The 24124-nt window shown below is 35.4% G+C and overlaps 1 protein-coding gene across 2 annotated transcripts in view; it reads right to left on the bottom strand.

Annotated features, from left to right (window-relative positions):
• Nucleotides 1-1179: 1179 nt before the first annotated feature.
• The window catches only part of LOC149376087 (uncharacterized), a 44988-nt gene continuing 22043 nt past the window's right edge, over nt 1180-24124 (bottom strand). The window contains exons 3-6 of one of the 2 annotated variants that reach the window (XM_089591655.1): nt 3789-3954; nt 3436-3598; nt 3005-3253; nt 1180-1395 (exon numbers count right to left, since the gene is read on the bottom strand). In XM_089591655.1, coding sequence (XP_089447781.1) covers nt 1242-1395; nt 3005-3253; nt 3436-3598; nt 3789-3954 — 732 coding nt within the window. In that variant the 3' untranslated portion in view covers nt 1180-1241. Of the gene's footprint in view, nt 1396-2871; nt 3254-3435; nt 3599-3788; nt 3955-24124 lie in introns of both variants that reach the window. The other variant, XM_089591649.1, reaches the window with a different exon arrangement.

A 24124-nucleotide genomic window follows, 5' to 3' on the forward strand; every position in this document is an offset into this window, starting at 1 on the left:
CAATATTTAGAGCTAAAATTTGGTCACTAGTCAGATATTATAGTCTTTAACATACACACGAAATTTCAGTTTAATCGGTTCTAAACTTTTCGCTAACCACAGCGAAAAACGAAAAAAGGTCCTTCCAAAAAATGGCCATATGAAAGTTGTTAGCCAACATAGGTGCATTTTTCAAACGTATTCCTCTTTGTCTATATTTACTCTGCAAGTACCTAAAATTCCATTTATTTTTACCAATTAGAAGTATCTTAAAAATTGATTGCAAAAAAAGCGCATTTCGTTTTGAACGCGTTTGAGGAAAACATGCATGCGGAAAGTGGGCAAGGCCTCCAGCGGCGGCTAGTAGAGTCACCGATTCTACTGACCGGAGAGCAAAAAGCCGTTTTTTGCAATCAATTTTTAAGATACTTTTAATGAGTTGAAATGAGTAGTTGTAAAGTAAATATAGACTTTAAAGTAAATATAGATTTGAAAAATGTGGCTAACACACTAAAACTACGACTCTTTTTTTTTAGCTAGTCAGAATTTTAGGGATATTGTTATGATTTTTGGCTGATTCTGTGATACTACCTGCATCAGTACACTTACAAAGACGATTCTACCTTCATTGGAAGGCATTCTGGAACTCTTTGACTGGAATATCATTTAAAAACCTTGTAAGATGAGCTTGGATGTCCTCAACTCAATCCCAGTCCTTTCCCTTCAGTTCTGTTTAATCAGGAGAACAAAAAATCATACGATTTAGTCAATGGACGTCGGGATATCAATGGAGTTTTGCTGTGAATCAGGTAGTTAGCGACAAAGAATGCCGTGAGGCAGGGAAAATTCCATCACGCCATGACACAATCGAAAAAAAGACTTCCTGTGAAGTCATGTCCTACCACTTCAACTGTTCGTAAGTATAGTGAACTGAGATCGAACGCGTTTGAAAGGGCAGATTTTCCACCACATTTTTGGCCTAGTCCAAGGATGCTGTGGTGGGTAGTCACGCCACAATAAAACATTTACACTGCTTTCATAATGCAATCTGAAACGAGTCATTAAACACTTTTTTATGAAGAAAATAATAAAGTATAAGTGTTAGCACGTTTATTTTATTATTATAAAAAAGAGTTAAATATAAACATCAAGAGGTAAATTTGTTAGTAAAATTTATGGAATTGAATGCTATATAATGTAGTCACTGTATTTTAGTGTAAAATTAATGATAAGTATCTATATGTATTAGAATATGAACATTTCTAAATACAATCGAGTTTTTGAATCTTGCTCTGAATTTGCATATTCAAATATCTTAATAAAGGAACTTTTATCAATTTAGTTTTATTTAGAAACTTTTGATTTTCTCGTAAGAATACTTTTGGTCTTGCAAACAAATTTTTTTCTTGGTGGTACCTGAAACCAAAGAAAAATATATTTTAGTTGTTATTGAATGAACCAAATTTTGTAAACATCAAAATAGACAATTTAATTTTTGAACATAATAACCTAATAATAGAACTTGACGAAAACTAAAAATATTAATAAATAATTAGAGTGTTATAAATCTAAAACTATTTTATCAATATTAATACTGATAATAATTTATTTCCTAACTCATTTGTGTTTAGAAAGTCAGGAAAAAGTGAGAAAAATAAATTGCTGTCTAAGCTTGGGTAAAGAATAAGAAAACAAATTCAATAAAAATCCAAATTTTTTTTCTTGAGATGCGCGCTTTGGTGGCACGATGCGAGATTATTTGGCGTAGTGATATTACAGATGTGGTGGGGTGTGAAGGGCAGAGCGTGGTATCGTCAATCATTAGTTCAGGCAAATCAAACCAAGTTAGTGTATTATAACATATTAATATTTTGAAGAAAAAAATTTTTTTGGCACATTTTCGTTATTTTAAGCTGAAAAGTCCTTTTGACGAATTTTTCTAGAACCCACATATTTTACAAAAAAAAAACTAAATATCTAAACTTATTACATTACAGTAACTTAGCTACATTTTCCTGAACTGATGATCAACGATACACGAGAATCTAAAAACGATCGTGCGTGAACTATTACCACGGATGCCATTTCGTCGATTAGTTAGTTTTTCGTTCAAAATATGCCAAGCAATATGAAAAAAAAAGATTCTGAACCAAAATAAATGTTTAAAAAAAATTTGTTAATGATAATTGTCATTAACAATCAGTTGGCAAAGAATTGAGTCAAACACCTTTGCTAGCCGTATTTATGGGGCCAAAACGCATTAAATAAATAAAGGTGTTTCCATGGACCACGATTGGCCACGGATCGACAGTTATTAGAAAAACCTAACTAAGAGGGAGAAAAAAGGAAAGATATGACTGTTAGTACAAAGTACACGATACAGGTTTAATAAATGCAATTGTGTTAAAAGGTTGTAAATAAATAAATGTTAATTAATAGACTGTTGGAAATAATTGATATAATACCTTATAACTTAATAATAATTTAATACCAAAAAACTTAAAACTTCTCTAAATTTAAGTCATGGAAAAATTCTGAATTGCTATAATGAAAAATAATTCCTAAACAAATGTTTCATTTAAAACACTATTTCAAAGCAATTTAAAAAAAAACAGGAGTCAGAAGTTCGAACGGGAAATTGGCATTTAGACGTTGAATTCTGCTTATTTTATCCGACTGTCTCCAGGTTTCACGTACTTTCAAGTTATAAATAAAATTATACTTTTACTGGTATTACTGAAAAATTTTCGAATATCATCTCATAACGGTACACCCTAGTCAGTAAATATATAGCCATAAAAAATTAGTTGTATCTAATAGTAAATACTATTACACGATAATACAAATAATACCAACAGTAGTCATTAAATATAAAGATACTTTGCTACTTACAGTAATATTTGTAACGTTTTTGCAATCCGAGAAATCATTTGAAAGTGTCAAACTATTTGTATTTTTTAAATAGGTGCTAGCTTTTATAAAGTGAAGATCATTAGTAACTGATTCTCTGTTAGTGTCACTTAACTTTCTCTTTAAATTACAATCCGTTTGAATAGATGGTATTAAAGTTTGTGATTCGTTGTTCAAACATTGAGTTTTTAAGAATGGAACTATGAAATTATTATAACTTGGTTGATCAAAAATGCTGGATCCATTGGTATCAAATTGTTTATCTGAGAATATCCCTTTGTTTTTCAAACTAGAATCCTTTCTAATTTGTTTTCCTTGGAGGTCAATGACACGTCGCCGACAATTACTGATTTTATTTTCCAATCTGAGCAAAAATAAATGCATTGATGTAATTTTAATTATTTACTGTATATTAATTAATAAGTATTTATCAAGTGTTTATTTATTTATATAACGATTCAAGTTTTTTACTCATTTTTAGGTAATATTATTAACATTATTATGGCTTTTCTTTACTGTTGTATTAGTCTTGTGGACAAAACTCACTTGATATGATCTGTTGAGTTGTTTTTACACTCTTGCCATTGTTCATCAGCCTTCTTTAAATCTTCCTTTAATATACTGTAGCATTTTTCTTCATTCTTTAAATCATACCCAAGATCTTCAATTTCTTTACCAAGTTTTTTTATTTCGGTTTGGTTTGAGTCAGCTGAAACAGGATAACGAAATTTCATTTTGTATTAATATCTTTGGCTAAGGGGAAATAAGACATATAACTTGGCTCAGCACAATAAAAAGCATAGTAAGTCAGTAAATTAATTAATTTGAGTGTTGAGGAACACCAAAAAATCCGATCAAGAAAAGAAAAATGCAATAATTTAATAAGATTATGCAAACACCTCTAATATAGTGTTCTTCTTTACAATCACAGTCAAAACGGAATTCAGTAGAAATGTCGGGATAATTAATTAAAAGAGCAGTCACAAAATCATGGTTTTCTGAAAAATTCCAAACTTTCTGGCACATTTGACTATGAAGGATCCAAACTTGTTGATTTAACTGGTCCTATAAAGTGGTGAAATAAAAAGCGTATAAATATTATAAAACGGATAGTCAGACCATAAACAATAAAAAAAAAATTTATTTGTGCTTATAAAATTTGTCATTGATTCTCGTTTCATTCTTTTAATCAGTATTAAGAAGAAATTAGGATACGGCATTCTCTTTATTTATATATGTGATGAGTAGACAAAGCGTATCATAAGGAATTTCCTGTGATTACGGCAAAAACTATTAGAATCGCTTTGGATTATGATCAGAATACATGGCCTGAACATCGACCAAATAGCAATAGTAATTTCTTCGTTATTTAGTTATCCACCTATCAGTGCTAGTTAGATTACCTAAAAACTTTTTTTCGCGGAGTTACAGATCCAAATAGGGCGATAATTGCCATTTCAAATTTCAATTTTGCAACATAATTCACACTTACATTTTTTAATAAAAATTCCTCAACATTTGCAATTCGATATCTCTTATGAGGATATTTAACCATGCGCAACGATTTTTGTTTAACAGTAAAAATGACGTTATGAGACGATTATTTATTTATTTATTCATTTAACTAACGGTTCAGTAACCCAATTACATAAGTTTAAAAATTTGGTGTATGCATATCGCTGGGCGCAAAACAAAAAATATATCTAAGTAATAAGTACCATAACAAAATATTTGAAATAATATAAAACAAATATACAATGTAGCTTTTTACTAATGTATATAAGCCAAATATAATTTGAATAAACAATAAACTGATATTACATAGTAGCAGGATTAAGTCTGAAGAGAAAGGGTAAAAATATGAGGATGTTTAGTTTGTAGGGCACTGTTGAGTTGAAATTAGAGTGTGAAGGTTTGATTTAAAATGCAGTATATTATCTGTATTGGGTGAATATTGAAATGTGGAATTGAAATGTCTTCTTAAACGGGGTATAGGCGAGAAGTATAAATAATTATTCGTGTGGGTTTGTTCAGTAATAGTTCGGGCATTTCTGAGGTTGTGGAGGAGATTTGTAGGTAATAAGAGAGCAGATAAATCAGGCCAGTGTATGTGATTATGTGTAAGATTGAATAAGAATAAGCAGTCGTGGTATTTATGTACGAGTTCTATGGGTTTTACGGAAAATTTGATTAGTAGTGGCAAATAATTATGGTCAAAGTGTAGCATTGGGTTATTGGTTTCGAAAAAGGCATTTTTAATATTTTTTTTGATAGGCTAGATGGAAAGCTGAGACTTTTTACATTGAAAACTTTTTTTTGCACAGTGTGCACTCTGCTTAAGTTAACTAATATTATTAGTTTTGTACCATTTCATTATTTATTTAACAATGAAGTATGCTTATACGTTATGACTTAAAATAGTATTGTTTAATTAAAATAGAATCTTTGATTTTTTATATGATTTCCAGGTAGAATTAAAAGAACCGTCTGAACATGAAGCGTATTTTAGTTCTAAATTTATTATAATTGCCTTGAATATTTTAATTTATTTAACTTGCTGTAGATGGCGTATTTGCCAAAATTATAAACTCACACTTAATTTGTAAAACAGGATTCCTTAAATAAGCCATTGTACAAAGGCATTCGTACTTGATTGTTTTGAAAAAGTTAATCTGACACTTTAACCGATTGTAACAATCGTTTATTCACGATGGGTGAAAGATGTATTAATCCTTTAAGGTAGTTACTGTAGTCTCTACTTAACAAAGTAGTGAAAAGTTAGCTTGTGTATAGGGTGTCCAAATAATTGAGGCATATGTAAGTTGAGGCAGAACCAACGACTTGAATAAATGTATTATGGACTCATGTCTGGTAAAATCACGTGTACATCTTTGGATGAATCCTAGGTTTTTTAGTGATTTGGCAACTATTTTGTTAATATGACCGTTAATATCTCAGGTAGATTCAAGAGTAACTCTTAGGTCAGATAATGATTCAACTTTATTAATAGGTGTGCCAGTAATTGTGTATTGAAAGAATATTGTAGATTTTGATTTGGTAACTGATAGTATTTTGCATTTATTCTCGTAAACAGTGAAACCATTATTTGCACACTAGATGGCAGCTCTGGTAAGATCCAACTAGAGGCCAGCAGAGTCACTGGGTGTATTGATTTTTCCAAATTATTGTACATCATCAGCATATATTAAGCACGATGAGGTGGAAATAGAAGACGGGAAATTATTCATAACCATGGAAAAGAGAAGCGAACCGATGTGAGAGCCCTGTGAAATAGCAGAAGAGACAGAAAATTTATCAGATGTTGATCCAGTTAATGCTACCATCAAAGTTCTGTCACAGAGGAAAGAGGCTAACCATTTTAGAACATTGCCCCCAAGACCAAAGTCAATAGCCCTAGATAGTACAATATCATGTGGAACACTATCAAAGGCTTTGGCCATGTCTAAGAAAATGACATCGACCTGATATCCCTCCTCCAACGTTGAAGACACAAAATGACTAAGCGTAAGTAAATTAGTTAAAGTAGAGCAACCCTCAACAAACCCGTGATGTTGGTGGTGGATTGAAGGTGACACGATAAAGAATAATCTTTGGTGGACTAGATAGTCGAAAAGTTTAGGTATTGAACTGGGTCGAACTATTGGCATAAAATTAGAGGTAAGTGAAAGGTCACCTAACTTATAAATCGGGAATACGTATGAGGACTTCCAAACACTGAGGAAAGTGCCTTTACTGAGCGATTTAGTTAAAAATATGGCTAAGGGGAGAGATAAGAGATGACGGCAATTGATGATCAATCATACAGGGATGAAATCGGGGCCAGGAATATTTGATGGTTTTAGATGTGTAATTGCGGTGGAAATTTGGGCAGAAGAAAAAGACATGTCTATGTTTACTGAAGTGCGAGGTGAAGTGAGAGATGAAATGGTGGATGGTCTTGAAAAAAATGAGGAAAAGTATTTTGCAAATAGTTGGCATTTGTCATGAGGTGATATTGCTGTCTCTTGGTTAAAGTGAATAGTGTCTGGGATCTAACTAGAGTCGGAACGGGCTCGAATAAAGCTCCAAAATCGACGTACATCTTTTTGTAGTCCAAATCCAGATAAATTAACATAGTTCCGATAGAGAGTACGAGATAAATTGACGCTTTCAGCTCTGAGCCTTTTAAGTTCAATATAATCTCTTAGTAAATTACTCGATTTCCAGATATAAAGTGCTAATCTCTTTAAGCGAATGATATCAAGCAAATCTTGGGTAAACCATAAAGGGGGTTTAAAACTAGAAACATAACGTGTTGAAATGAATTTATCAATAATTTTACAAATAATATTGTAAAAATAGTGAGCACAGTCTTCTGTAGTTTTATCACTAAACAAGTTAGTCTAATCTATATCACTTAAAGCACTACATGTTTCAGAGTAATTAACATTCTTAAAGACCCTGTATTCAGTTTTATTCACTCGTTTATTGACGCCAATGTGTGTAAAAGGCACTATGTGAGTGGTGCTGGTCTGTCGGTAGAATCATTTCCCGTGCATCAGCAATGGTTATTGATTGAGAACAGGCAAAGAGCAGATCTTAGGTATAATTATATCCAGCAATAGGTGTGAACAATTGTTGAAGATCGATAGCGTTGCAGGTATGGAGTAGACGAGTTGCAGCAAGACGACGATCTGGGGTAGTGTATCCCATTGTATCTAGTTAAAGTGGATAATTAGTCCATGAGAAGTTGGCCAAATTAAAGTCACTACATATTATGAACTTACTGATGATGAGTTGATCATGGAGTACCTCAACAAGATCACACAACTCAGTGAAGACAGATAAAGGCAAATTTAGTGCTAAATATACAGCTATTAGTATGTAGCTAACTTCAGTTAGTTTGAAGTGCACAACCACACATTCTAAATTACCATCAGTAGGCACTCTACTTACTGTAAGACGTTTGCTAACCGCTACAAGAACACCTCCACCACGTCTATGAGAAGACTCTACTTTTTGCCTATCCCGTCTATAAATTGAGTAATTATGTAGTGGCAATTCAGAGGAAAGAGTGTGTGGTTTGAGCCATGTTCCAGTAAAAATAATTAATTCAGGTACTATTGTAAGAGTATGTAGTGTAGTTTCAAGTGTTGTAAGCTTATTATACATAGAATGGATGTTTTGGTAGTATACATAAATATGCTGAAGGTTTTTATCATTATTATTCTGTATGGGAACGAAATGCTTGGTAGTCGGTAGCATCTACAATTGTGGGTACTCCCTGTATGTGTTTGATTTTTTTTTTTGATGAAGGGTATGACGGAGTCATTTTTCTCTGACCCTACAGCATTAAGCGCCGAAACGCGTCATCAATGTGGAATCTACTTTTATTTACAAGAAGCTAATAAAGGCCCAGGTCTGTATGTTTTATGTTCTACTTAAGAGTAATCGGATACAAGGAGTAGCGCCAAGGAGAGAAAAGAAGACAAGAGAGTTGCGGAAACACATGCATCAAGAGTTACGGCATACGAAAACACACACACATGTACTTAGTAAATAAGGATTTGTAGTACTTCGCCACATATGTATATATGCTTGTAATTGCCGTGCTGCGAAGATGTACCAAAAGCATCGTCGTCTATTGTTGTAAACAGCGCCGCGTCCGAGTGTATGTGTATGAGTGGGAGTATATGTGTTGGAGCAGGAGTAGCTAGTATGACTGTCGACATGTAGCGCCTTAACTTGAATTCAAGAATCCCGCTCCCAAAGCATCCAACAAGTGGTGACCCGACTTTAGAAAAGCAGGACGTGAGTCTCTGTTGTTTTTCTTTCTTCAGTGTTTTTTGCTTGCGGTGATTCTGTGCTCGCTAACACAACTTGAGTGCAAAAAAATTGTTCGGCTGATATTTGCGTAGACTTTTTTTGACTCTTTTCGAGAGTGCAAGTTGCTCGTGAAGTACTCGTGACACGTGGACGTTTCCACCACGGAGACGCGTAGCCAAGTGTGCCTACGAGGGCGAGCTCGAGGCCTTTCTCTCGAACACAACACACGTCAAGGCCCCCTGTCAACAATACGACACACGCGGCCGCAGCTGGTCTCCCGGTCACGAAAGAGGAAGAGGTCGCGCGACAGCATCCAAACGCTCAATTAGCGAACAAGACGACCCTCTACGTGGCTTCGATCTTGGCCCCGTTCCTAACGACCCGGACGCTTTGCTGCTAGGTTTCGCAGCTCTCCCGTTCTTCGACATCGACGACACCTCCGAGGAAGGGCTCAGAGGAACGCCTCTTTTTTTTTACCAGGAGACAAGGAACATTCAAGGTAACCTCTCTGACCCCACTAATCTTTCCAAGGAATCGACAGAGGCAAACGGCGTCATGTCAACACACAAGAGCGTGCTACAGCCTTTTTGGCACGCAATGCCCGACCTATGGTTTTTACAAGCAGAGGTAGTCTTCCACACCGTTACGGACGACGCAGCAAAATTTTATGCCGTTTTCAGCGTTTTGGATAGTGAAACGACGTCCAAGCTCGCCAATATTGTTAGTACCCCTCCAGCTTTAGAAAAATACAAGACTCTCAAGGAGACGATCTTGAAGCGCACAACAGAATCAGAGGAGCAGAAGCTACACAGCCTGCTCACCAACCTGAGGCTGAACAATTTGAAATCCTCGCAACTGTGGCGGAAGATGAAGGGCCTAGCAGGTTTCCGAGTCTCTGATGAGACACTCAAGGTCAAATGACGCTTTCTTCTTCCAGTCAATGCTCAGAACCTGCTTAAAATTTTCAAACCCGGGAACATTGAAGCCATGCACCAGGCAGCAGACGAAATCGTTACTACAACGGGAGTAGGTGTTTTCGCGCTCAATAAAGACCCAGTGATGGAGAGACTCGCTGCCTTGGAAGCCGCCATCCTCCAACTTGCTGCAAATCAGAAGGCCTCTCAACAGCAAAAGCAGCAACGAGGACACAGCCGCTTTCGCAACAGGTCAGCTTCAAGAGGACGCAGTCAGTCAGCAGGCGGAAATCAACAGTGGTGCTGGTACCATGACAGGTTTGGCGATAAAGCTCGTACCTGTTTTCCACCTTGCTCGCACCCCAATGCTAAGCCAGCGCCTCAGGGAAACTAGTGACGCAACCTCTGTGTCAGGCGGCAGAGGTCAGTGCGCAGCATGAAATCCGCCTACACCTGCGCGATACAAAGACGGCCACGAGGTTCCTGGCAGACACCGGTTCAGCTGTCTCTTTGCTATAACTTTCCAGGTCTGCCACAGGCCTGCAACCGCAACTACTAGTGCTCTACGCAGCCAACGCAACGCCAATTAACACCTACGGCCAACAACAGTTACTGCTCAACATCGGCCTCCAGCGGGACCTAGCATGCGACGTCATCATCGCCGAGGTTCCACACGCAATCCTAGGAGCAGATTTCCTGGCAAAACACGGTTTGCTTGTCGACATGAAAAATGGTTGCATCATTGATCCCCTTACAGGTCTGACCTCTAAAGGAACACTTGCCCGTGCAGCACTTCACTCAGTCTCCACAGTAGCGCCAATCATGCCTACACCCGACGAGGTGTTGGCTCATAAATACAAAGCCTTGCAGCAGGAGTTTGCAGACATCTTCGAGACAAACACCACGCCCACCTCGATCCTGGGACTTCCAGTGAGACACACCATCAACACCACTGGGCCACCTGTGTTTGAACGATTTCGCAGGCTGGTGGGAGACAAGCTGTCAGCTGCAAAGAGCTCCTTTGCAAGCCTCCTGGAGAAAGGCATTGTTCGACCCTCTGAAAGCCAATGGGCGGGTCTACTACACATGGTGCCCAACAAGGATTCATGGCGTGTCACAGGTGATTATCGACGTTTAAATGCCTGTACCACCCCGGATCGCTACCCTCTGCCCATCATAGAGGACCTTCTGCAGGAGAGCTTTGGCAACGTTTTCTCAACGGTAGATCTGCGCAAAGCGTTCTACCAAATACCGATTGTAGACGAAGATGTAGAGAAGACAGCGGTGACCACACCTTTTGGGCTGTTTAAGTTCCTGGGAACACCCTTGGGATTACGCAACGCTGCACAGTCTATGCAGAGATCCATCGATTACGTGCTGCGCAAACTTCCATTTGCGAAGGCATACATAGATGATATTATCGTCGTCTCCAGTAACCACGAGGAGCACCTGGGCCATTTAAGGCAACTCTTCGCGAGAACAACCTTCATGTGCATGAAGAAAAATGCTTTTTTGGCCAGGCCAAGGTCATATACCTTGGTTATCAAGTCTCGGCAGAAGGTCTCCAGCCGGCGCCAGCAAAAATTGACGCCATCAAGACGTACACCAATCCCGGCACTACCACGGAGCTTCGCCGCTTCCTAGGCGTAGTCAATTATTATAGGCGTTGTACTTCTCACATGGCAGAGGATCAAGCGCCACTTCACGACCTACTCAAAGGACTATCCAAGAAAGCCAAGCTGACTTGGACGCCCGAAGCCAACCAAGCTTTCGAAAAATGCAAGAACGGCATCATTAATGCCGCCTGAACTACATTATCTCTGTCTGGTGCCCCACTGGCCCTCTGGATTGACGCCTTGCAAACTGCCATGGGAGCTGCACTGGAGCAACAACAACCAGATGGCACTTAAAAACCGTTGGGTTTTTTCTCCAAGAAATTGGATGCTACGCAATGCAACTACAGTGCCTACGACAGAGAGCTGCTCGCCATCTTCTCGGCAGTCAAACACTTTGAGAGACTTCTCGAAGGCCACTCTTTTACTGTGTTCACAGATCATTCCCTTTGGTGCACGCGCCGAATCAACGCTCAGACAAGGCATTGCCACGACAAGCGCGGCAGCTGGAATACCTGCTACGTTTCAACGCCAAGTTTGAGCACACACGACGCACCGACAACGTCGTCGCAGACGCCCTATCCAGAACATGCGCCATTTCGTAGATCCACAGCAGCAAAGAGGCATCAACCAACGAGAACTCAAGGCAAGAAGTGCGTTCCGAGGTTCCTGTAAGAATCACTTTATTTTTTTGATTCAAGATTTTGCACTCCCTTTTTGTAAAAAGCACTGAATTTTCGGCATCAGTTATTTTAGCCACTGATAACAAATTTAAATTTAAATCTGGCACACATAATACATTTTTAAATGTGGCTTCAACGACACCATTAGACTTGTCTGCTTGGAGACATACGACGCCTTGAGCACACACCGGTAAATTCTGGTTATTTGCAACTGTTACAGCTTTCACTATACTTGCGGAAATTGTATTACTTAAATCACGATCGTTACATGTATGATTAGATGCACCAGAGTCAATCACCCAATCTTGATGACACACAGTTGTAATTGCCGCCAAGTTCAAAAAAGAAACAGCAAAAACATCGGTATTTTGATCGTCACCGGTCTCTGCAGTCTCGACAGTGTTTATCTGAGCTCGAGACTGCTTTGCTAGATGTCCACACTTGTTACATTTATAACAGCGAATATTTCTCAGTTTACCTTTGTTGTCGTTTTTTGAATTTTTTGGAAAAACTGTGTTTTGACCCTGCTGAGTTGGTTTATGGTTTGTATAACTACGTTTGTTGACAAACAAACTCTGTGTATGTTCGTTACTCGCTTTAGCAGTTACGGTAAAAGTTTCCATTTGACGTCATCAAAGGTCAATTTCTCGGAAGATGATTCTAAGGCTTTTAACATAGGACTAAAACGCTCTGGCAAACCAAACAATAAAAACGATGCTTTCAGCTCTTCGGGCAAGGTGACCTTGGCATTTGCCATTTCATCGAGTAACGCGAATACTTCAGCTACATAAGCCTCCATGTTGTCACAATCGTCTAGCTTGATACACTCTAAAGCTAAAAGAATAAAAATTGGCCTTGCAAAGATTAAATTAATCGTTGTACTCTTTGTAAAAGATTGATTTGGTTAATTCTTACTTTTCAGAGAGCGAATCAATAAAAAAAATATTTGCAAAAGTAGAAAATGAGCATTTTGCTCTTTTAAAAAATGGAATTGTTTAATTAGAAAACTGAGATTTACTATTTTTAAAGACAAAAACGTATAATTCAATCTATACAAAAGAGCGAAATACTGTTTTTTACTTTATAAAAGTAGAAAATTAAAACTCGCTCTTTCAAACGATGAAATCTGATAATTCAATTTTTATAAAAAAGTAAAACATTATGTTTTACTTTATAAAAGTAGACAACTAAAATTCGCTTTTTTTAGTTTGGAGGATTATAGAACCAAATAATGAAAATCTTTACAAAATAGTTAAATACAAATTGCGATACTCTACAAAAATAAAAGTGCATAAAATTGCATAAGATACAATCCCAAGAATTACTCTTCACAAAACAGTGAAATATGAATTTCGCCTTTGCGTAAGGGTGGAATGCAAATTTTACTAAACATTGCACCTTTGGAAAAAGTAACGATTATCATCTCCTCTGTTTAACTCCCTTTGTCTATCACTGGGTTGTCTGGTTTTCCGTAGTCTTATGTTTATCAAAGCTAAATTCTTTTTTAATACTTAAGGCGCACTCTTTTTTAAAAAATGTTCAAGGTAAGAATGATATTTTTCTTGTCTCAAGTCGTTTTTTATGACATTACACGTTGACTGCTCTTTTAGTATGGAAAATAATGTTTGACACATAAGGGCTATTCAACCAGGACGTTTTTACGGATTTTTGTGCCACAAAATAGCTACTCTGGCAATGGCGCTATAGTTATTTTAGTAACTACTGTTTTCTCACATGAGAGGTATCGCTGACAGGGACTGCAAGGGTAGCTGCAGTCGATGCACTCATTTAATTTTAATACATGATTTTTTTGCTATAGGCTTCAAATACACTCCCACCTCAGGGAAAGAATTGAGTCAATGACGCAATGTAGGACTTTGTATCCGTAGCAAAAAAACCTTGTTTGCAATTGTACTATAGGCTTTTCAAGGTCGAGACTCGATCTTTACTTACTTGGCTCACACCTCTAGGAAACCAATTTTTTATGTGTGTAGTTCCAACCGCGGTCTAATGGGTTGGAAGCCATGTAAAATAAGGTCCTCATTGCTGAGCAAGTGAATTGTACGTATAATGAAAAAAAATTTAAAACAATTTTTTTTTCATTGTAATGCAATCAAAAATACATAGTAAGTTTTGTCTTTATCGGGCTCTATTAATGTTCGAGATGCACATGTATAATTTGCATATGTCGCGCATTCGAAGAAGTGGCATGGTAGGACAAATCGCGACCAACTGTCGAACATTCACTTCAAGTGTGAGAAGATACGTTCTTGACAAGTTAAGACCTCGCGTAATAATATATGCTGTTTGCAGTAGCTTTGAACTGATGGTGGTGAGCTATGGTATTTTTTTGACGTTGTACTGAATTATTTATTCAAGTGGTTTGTGAAATGATCGATGTTATTATAATCAAGAGCATGAAAGAAAAATCCAGCCAACAATTTTTACAAAGATGCTTGAATCAATTGAATTAGTGATGTATTTTATGAAGTATTTAATAACACAAAGTGAGTATTTTTCTCGTATTATAAAAGGCCTCAATAGCTGAAATAATAACGTCAATTCTTTATTATTAGTGCATACATGATTACATTCCGAAATGTCTAAATTTTTTTGTAAGTATACTCGATCACTCTCGGGATAAGTACACTAATTTGACAATTACTTGACTTTTTTTTAAATTTCAGATTATTATTATACAATAGCAAGTACGTCATGCAAGACTAATAAACATTAAGTTATTTTTAAAGTATACGTAATAAAAATTTGCAGTGACTGTGACGTCTCAGATAATTTTTAATTAGAAAACTGTGCGTTTGAAGTGATTTGTTGTTCAGGCGTGTTGAACGACGTTGTACGACGATGTACGTACTACTTCGTTCTGGCGATGATAAACGTGTGCTGCTACGCTGCTGCTGATGCTACTAGTAGGCCTCTCTTTTTCACTTTCCCTTCTCTTCTACTCATTTGCCATAAGTACATGAATCTCTATGCAAACATGTGTATGCAAGCGCGCGCATCTCCTATCTTCCACTCACACTTCATAAATGTCATCACACATTTTTCTTTACTTTTACTCTTCTACCTTATATATCCACGAATGAACTTTTACATACTCTCACTAACATAAGCACACAAGCTTGCATGAGTATATACAATCACTTGTTTATGTGTGCATTGCGATTGGTTTTGATTAGAATAGGACAGCGCTATGAATTGATTTTCATGTATTTGCAGGAAAGCAAAGTTTGAGGCTTAGCCACCTGGCGAATGGAGCCAGAAGCTTAATTTCACAGTACTGTGCTCAGTGTGCCGAGATTGTGTCATTGTGCTGAGAACTCGCGCACGTTTGTGCGCAGCTAACCTCTGATTGGCCGAGCCCTTGCCAGCGATGGGATATAGTTCCGGCCAGATTTGGGAATTCTCTAGGACCCAACCTCTCTGACGTGGGAAATCACTAGATCAAAAAAAAATTAGTACCAAAGGTGACGCGCGAGATTCAAATAAGGTCCAATAACACAAGCATCCATCACCTGATGACCCGGGGCGCTTACTGGCCACTCTTTTAAATAAATAATTATTAATAAATAACACAAGCGCCTATCACCTATTGACCCGGGGCGCTTACTGGCCACTCTGTTAAATAAATAATTATTAATAAATAACACAAGCGCCTATCACCTGATGACCCAGGGCGCTTCCTGGCAAAACTGTTAAATAAATAATTATTAATAAATAACACAAGCGCCTATCACCGTATTACCTGGGGCGCTAATTGCAAATCTAGTAAACAAATAATTATTCATAAGTATGTCAAGCACCTTCTTCCTGAGGATCCAGAAAACTTGTTTGCAACACTATTAAATGATAAAAAGTTGATCGATAACATTAATTATATCACAATTTTGATTGCCTATCTAGTACGACAAAGATCTTTTTAATTAGCGCTCTTGTAATTACTTGATAATTTATTATTCAATAGTAGCTAGTAAGCGCCCCGGGTCATTAGGTGATAGGCGCTTGTGTTATTATTAATTGATTATTTAACAGAGTGGCCAGTAAGCGCCCCGGGTCATTGGGTTATAGGCACTTGTGTTATTTATTAATAATTGTTTATTTAAAAGAGTGGCCAGTAAGCGCCCCGGGTCATCAGGTGATAGGCGCTAGTATTATTTATTAATAATTATTTATTTAAAAGAGTGGCCAGTAAGCGCCCCGGGTCATCAGATGATGGATGCTTGTGTTATTGGACCTTATTTGAATCTCGCGCGTCACCTGCGGTACTAATTTTTTTTTGATCTAGTGATTTCCCACGTCAGAGAGGTTGGGTCCTAGAGAATTCCCAAATCTGGCCGGAACTATATCCCATCGCTGGCCCTTGCCAGTGTTGGGATATAGTTCCGGCCAGACTTGCGAATTCTCTAGGACCCGACCTATCTGACGTGGGAAATAACTAGATCAAAAAAAAAATAGTACCGAAGGCGACGCGCGAGATTCAAATGAGGTCCAATAACACGAGCATCCATCACCTGATGACCCAGTGTGCTTACTGGCCACTCTGTTCAATAAATAATTGTTAATAACACAAGCGCCTATCACCCAATAACCCGGGGCGCTTACTGGCTGATCTGTTAGATAAATAATTATTAATAAATAACACAAGCACCCATCACTCAGTGACTTAGGGCGCTTACTGGCAACTCTGTTAAATAAATAATTGTTATTAACACAAGCGCCTATCACCGAATGACCCAGGGGTACTTACTGGCTACTATTGAATAATAAATTATCAAGTAATTACGAGCGCACCTATTGAAAAGATCTTTGACGTACTAGATAAGCAATCAAAATTACGATATAATAACTTATGTTATCGATTAACTTTTTATTATTTAATAGTTTTGCAAATAAGTGTCCTGGATCATCACGAAAAAAGTGCTTAACATATTTATTAATAATTATTTATTTACTAGATTTGCAATTAGCGCCCCAGGTGATACGGTGATAGGCGCTTGTGTTATTGCAATAATTATTTATTCAACAGAGTTACCAGTAAGCACCCCGGGTCATCAGGTGATAGGCGCTTGAGTTATTTATAAATAAATATTTATTTAAAAGAGTTGCCAGTAAGCGCCCCAAGTCACTGAGTGATAGGCGCTTGTGTTATTTTAATAATTATTTATCTAACAGAGTTACCAGTAAGCACCCCGGGTCATCAGGTGATAGGCGCTTGTGTTATTTATAAATAAATATTTATTTAAAAGAGTTGCCAGTAAGCGCCCCAAGTCACTGAGTGATAGGCGCTTGTGTTATTTTAATAATTATTTATCTAACAGAGTGGCCAGTAAGCGCCCCGGGTCATCAGATGATAGGCGCTTGTGTTATTTATTAATAATTGTTGATTTAACAGAGCAGCCAGTAAGCGCCCCAGGTCATCAGGTGATAGGCGCTTGTTATTTATTAATAATTATTTATTTAACAGAGTGGCCAGTAAGCGCCCCAGGTCATAAAGTGATAGGCGCTTGTGTCATTAATAATTATTTATTCAACAGAGTGGCCAGTAAGCGCCCTGGGTCAATCGGTGATAGGTGCTTGTGTTATTTATTATTAATTATTTATTTAACAGAGTGGCCAGTAAGCACCCCGGGTCATCAGTTGATAGGCGCTTGTGTTATTTTTTAATCATTATTTATATAAAAGAGTGGCTAGTAAGCGCCCCAGGTCATAAAGTGATAGGCGCTTGTGTCATTAATAATTATTTATTCAACAGAGTGGCCAGTAAGCGCCCTGGGTCAATCGGTGATAGGTGCTTGTGTTATTTATTATTAATTATTTATTTAACAGAGTGGCCAGTAAGCTTCCCGGGTCATTGGGTGATAGATGCTTATTTTATTGGAGCTTGTTTGAATCTCGCGCGTCACCTTCGGTACTATTTTTTTTTTTGATCTAGTGATTTCCCACGTCAGAGAGGTTGGGTCCTAGAGAATTCCCAAATCTGGCCGGAACTATATCCCATCGCTGGCCCTTGCGCATCGTTCGAACATCCGAAACTCGGGGACACAGTCCGCTAAGCCCGAAAACACGATATCCAAATACATAATCCCTAATACCTCAGTGCTACAAAAGTTTTTTTATCATATTAAGCATAAAAGACGCTCCGTAAATAATTCTAAGTAGTTAATTTCAACGAACCCAATAAAGTTACTGGCATTTAAATAACATTGTACCTATAATCGTTAAAATTCCAAGCATGTTATCCCCAGTAACTTAACGTGCTTGCTTGTCTGTAGTTTTGTTTATTTACTAAATAAACAAAATCCCAGGCAGCCAATCCCTATTAATCCAAGATTAGCTGCTTTTGGTTTATATAATTTATCAAACAATCACTAGCATTAAATGCAAGCGCATTCGATTAATGGGGATTGGTTGCCTGGAATTTTTTTTTGGTAATTTATGAAGTTCAACTTACACACCTCCGAATGATTTGAAATTTTAGTATAATGTTTAGTTTTTTATTCTCAACAAGTATATTCTATTTGTTTTTTATTTTCACAAAAATTAGTACAGTTATAATAATAAATGAGTGACAGAGACTATAAACAAATTAATTTTAAAATTTTTTACATTATTAATAAAATCATACGTAAAAAAGGTACATAAGTAATGTCCAAGTAAAAAAAAAAAAATTAATAAAAATTGTATTAAATATGCTTTTCAACAAAAACAATTTACATATTCTTGTTCAAAATAAAAAACTGTAAAACATCCTAAAATTTTAAGTCATTCGGAGGTGTGTAAGTTAAACTGCACAATTACCTTTTTTTTATTTAGTAAATAAACAAAAGTGCAGATAAACGAGCGCGTTGAGTTACGAGGGATAAGCTGCTATAGTCGAACGATCTGAGACTTTCTTGACTTTTCCGGCGTACGTACGAAATATACAACATATTAAGTCAAATCTTTTGTGGAATATAATAAGTCTGAACTTAACCACTGATTTATAGCTGCCAATAAATTTTATTTCATAGCAGTTTTATCGGTCATGTAGGGATGCGAAATAACTGCTCATTTAAAAGACTCAGTCTTTTGTTGATCCATGCAATTTATTTCATACTTAAAAGTAGGTGCCTTTACCACTTTTTTTCATAAAATAATGCGTCCATATAATACTGCTGCCCCAGTAAAATGCAAAAAAATTTTCTCTCGAATAAACCTTTTATTAAACTTACATCAGAGATAGCGATTTATTTTAATAAAATGTAAGTTAGCACGTTTTTTAAGTCGATTTTAAGTTAAATTTTCTTCCGGCTAAAACGCTGAAATAACGCCATGAACCCATTAAAATCTGTTAATTGGACGAGAATTAGCTACTTTACTCGTTTAAATCTGTGATTGAGGAGATATTCTTTTGCTTATTTAAATTTTACTTTAACCACTTATGTTATAGTCTATGCTATTTTGTTAGAATAAGGTCTGCTTAAAAATTGTTTTTTATTACAATAATTAGAGAACAGTTTTATTATACCTGTCGGTTGACTTAGGTGATTTTTTTGTAATAGGTTGAGCCCAATCGTAGCTAAAGTTTCTTCACTCGATATAATTCGTACGACTGAAATCCCTGCAACTAGATGGCGAAAAATATACTTTTTTTTTCACGCAACGGATGAGCTAATTTCGATAGTCGAAGCTCAATAGTTGACCTTTTTTTCACCACAAACTTCATAAAAACTGTTTTACATGTATTTTTCAAATTTTTTATGAGTAAATAAACAAAGAAAATGTTCTTTCCAAGTATACCTGTCAACATTCTACAATTTTTCTTGAAACGATCACTGTGAAAAAAATTTAGGTGTTCAAAACATACTGCAGTAAGTAAATCACATCAACAACACTTTTGACAAAGACAATAGCAAAACGTATAAAAATTAATTTTTTTGTTCAACTTTGTTCGACTATATCGTTCGAAAGGTAAATCTCCGCAGAATTACGTAAGCTTCATTAAATGAAGTGAGTGTCATCTATCAATTAATATTCGAATTGATAAATTTATGATACATAGAAACAGTGGTGCTTTTTTAAGAGCTATGTTAAAGTAGCTATTTTAAAGAAGTCACGTGCTTATCACGTGTTTTGTTTCGTAAACCAATTCTAAGATCAATTCTAAGATGTAAAAAGAAATTATTGTACAGTAACTCTATAAATTTTACCTTAGTATTTGACGATTATCATAGTCAATGCACTCTTAGAACACTGTAAGACAGTCTCAAAATCTGAAGTAAGGTATTTCTCAAACACTCAATTCACTTGTCTTGTACACAAAGCAAAAATATGCAGATGATTTTGAACAAGCATGTTTTATCAAAGCTATTGGGGTCTTATCATGAACAATTACAATATATTATTATACTGAAAATTGATGTACTACTTCAATTTATATTCCTTTTTTTCAGTTTTATAAATGATAGCTAGAGTAAAAATGCATATTACAAATGATAAATTAGTTGCAGCTATAGCTCAACTAGGTTATACCACAAGTAGTGCACTAAAACCACTACGCGGTCTGTCACACAAATTGCCTGGAAATGTTTGGACTCGTATTGTTTCATCCATTTTTCAAAAAAATGTTACTAAAAAAACAAAAGAAAAGTACTCCTTACAGTATCGGGTATATTTCAAATGAAATTTCGAAGCTATCAAGACTATAATACTTAAGAAAAATCCACTTCAATTAAATGGTAAGATTTTGGATAAGTCATAAGTAAAAACTGAAATTCACTTGCAAGAAAGTACAATTGTACGTCCATTAAAAAAAAAGTATTACGTTTATTAAGTTACAACTTTCATAAAAGGATGTAGGAAGAATATAAAATATAAATTTACGAATGTATCTAATGTAATTTTAAGATACTAGTTCGGCTGACAAACGTATTTTGTATATGTATACTAAATTCGATATAAATATTGATCTCAATTCTTATTATATAAAAAATACAATTTTGGTAATCAAAACTCAGTTTAAATACGTTAAAAAATTAAAGGTTGTTTTTAAAAATAAATTTTTGTTAAATGAAAATTTTGAGTGTTCAGAAGGCAAGAATGATCAAAATTTAGAAACCAGCCAAGTGCTCGGACTCGAAATGAGTATTTAAGAAAACTTTAGTCTTTAAAACCTCTATTTGAAAAACTCTATCTTATCATGCATACAAAAAAATAAATTATTTTATTACCTTTAATTATGTTAGATAATTAGTTCCTAGGGTACACATTAAAATTATACAAATATACTACAACTTCAAATTAAAAGGTACGCACTCGGAATGTCGATGTATTTGATCTTAATGAAAAAATCATAAATAGATGTAAAAATTAAAATTAAAAAAAAGTCCAAAAAAGTGAGTAAATGAGTTTCCCGTAAAAAAGAATAGATGCTTTGGCAATCTCTATAGTACTACTTTCAAACTACGTAACAATCGATTTTCTTTACGTTATTTTATGGCAATATCAATTGCAACTCAATACTGTTGTATCTTTTGTAATACTGATAAAATCACATTAAAAAAACGTTTTTACAAATAGAAAAATAACATTGTCAGTGAGAGTTTTAACTACGTAAAAAATTTTTCTAATATGATATCCCTCCTTCTCCCTCTTGAAAAATGAGTCCCTTAATATTATCCACTTTTTATTTAATAATATTAAACGTCGCAGGGCATTAAAAATTTTGTTTTACTTCATGTATATGAACTTGTTGTATGTTTTACTGTGCATATTTCGTTATCAAAAAATTGATTTTTATAGAATAATTAAATACAAGTTTTTTTAAGTTTTAGATCCAAAAATAATTAAATTTTAGCTCCAATAATAAGAACAAAAATTTATAAAGACAATTTTTTTTAAATTATTTTACGGGCAGGATTATTTGCAGACTGATTTCTTAATTGTAAGAATTTTGTTCGCGTTAGTATCGTTATCCGAGATGAATCGAGTGGTTTCGGCGCGCTACGGTAGTGGGGACTCGCTTGCTCTCGGCGTAAGTGCTCTATGTGCGCTCTATGAATTTGTGTGAGTCACCCCCGCCCTCGACCTCAGCAGAATCACTTTGATTCTTTCCAATTGTTAGTTCGAGTTTTGGGAATCGTACGATTCCTCGCAGGTATGTTGCCAGAGACAGTCGCTGACTCGCAGCACTGCCTCTCAACAATCGTCCAGATTTTGGTTCTTTGGCCGTCTAGGCTCAATTCGAATACCTCGTCAGCAAGGTAGTCATACGCCGTCTAGGGGTAAGCAGTTTCGCCCCAGAGGCTTCTATTGTTGTGAATATTTTCGAGACCGCCGTTCTTCGGTCAATAAGCACAAATTGTTTGTTAACGTTTTTCGCGTCACTTCTCAATTTTATTGAAGCCGCATTATCGTCGCAGCAATTTTTGTAAAATTAGGACAAATATATACATTAATATTTAATAAAAAATACCAGCATATTTTTTATCCGTCCTCAAACATTACCTTAATTTTGGCTACTGTTGATTTCGCGATTTAGGTATTTTGGTCAACTCAATAATTAATTGATTGTTTTTTTTTGTATTGTTTAAAAAAACGAATCGAGAAGCTCTAGGCTTAAACAGTTCCCTGTTCGTGGACGTTCGAGCGAGCTTAAATTCTAACAAATTTAGGTTTTGTTTATTAGGTTTTTTGATCTCATTACGTATCACGGACACCCTGACTCGCTGTTGTACATAATTATTAGCAATTTTTTAACAATTAATTATATAAACTACGAAACTGGCCATGGTAAACAATAATAAATTTTTTTTTGTTAGTAAAATATATAATGCACAACTTTGTTATCTATAAAAAAATTTCAATTCTCGTAAACTTATTCGCACTGCATGTTTGATAAAATCATTAGTAAACTTTTTTGTAATTACAGATGGTAAATGTACAATTAATGATGGTTTGAAAAAAGAACTATCCCCTGTGACATCAAATTTAAGAGCACGTGAAAAAATGAAAATGATTAGAATAGTGTCAAAGATGATAGTATTATTAGATTAGATAATAGTTTAAGTGAAATTGGCTTTGACGAAGAATGTACAAATACAACAAAATTTGATAAATTTTGTAAATTAACTAGTAATATTGTAAATGATATAACATCAAGTAACAGTTTCGAAGAATTAAATATATGTAACTCAAACAATGAGTGTACAAGTAACAGTTTTTCCAGCAACAGTTTCGAAAAAGAGATTGGTGAATTAAAAGCTACACAACTAAAAGGTTGTTTGGTAGATGATCATTCACTTGAAACAGATTTGTAAATAAAAGCAAAAAAAGAAAAACCGGAAATAAGTAACGCTAATGAAATTATATTCAGTAATGTAGAAAATTTACATAGTTCTTTAAAAGAGGCAAAGTTTCATGAGATACACCGTCTAGAGCATAAGTTACCTCAAAGAATAAAACTGCAGACTGAATTTTGGAATAAATTTTGGGTAGATTGCAACCAGGCTGGATAGAGGAATTTAATACTAAGTTTAACAAATTATTTCCAGAATGTGTTTTGATTGTAAAAGATCATAAATGTCGTGGCAAATCAGATAGAGCAGGAAGAAAGTGCGAAATAAAAGGTGTGTGCAGGCATTCTACATGCCGTCAATTTTTGTTTCTTTGTAAAGATGAATTTACGACTCCTCATACGGATCACGCGCTTGAAATTCACAGTAATAAACGTGTTTACGACTATTTTAATAATGAAATTCATTTACGCTTTGTTAAGTATAAGATGAGGGAAAAGCTTGCAGAAGAAATAAAAAAGGAAAATGTGTTATTAACTAGAATGAAGCTCATTAATAATGCTAATCAAGTTAGTTTAGAAGCAGGAAATGTTAATGACGTCTCTTCTTTAAATGTTTTACAGAAAATTTTAAGCAATGAACGAAAGAAAAAAGATTTAGATAAGGATTTTAACAATTTTATGAGAATATTGATCATCGGTTATAACGAATTTTTAGATTACAAGATTATAGGTACTAGGCTTGATACAACAGTATGCTATACTATATACCTTTCTCAGTTATAATTTTTAGCGAAGCGCAGTTAAAATTGTTTTTATCACAAAAACAAAGTTTTTTATATTTTGATTCTACAGGCTCAATCATTGCACAACCCAAACAGATTGAAGATGAATTAACAATATATTATT

The sequence above is a fragment of the Copidosoma floridanum genome, unplaced genomic scaffold (genome assembly GCF_036245765.1).
Source record: "Copidosoma floridanum isolate Cflo_tuat_1 unplaced genomic scaffold, Cflo_Japanese_pri ptg000001l, whole genome shotgun sequence".
Classification (NCBI taxonomy): domain Eukaryota; kingdom Metazoa; phylum Arthropoda; class Insecta; order Hymenoptera; family Encyrtidae; genus Copidosoma; species Copidosoma floridanum.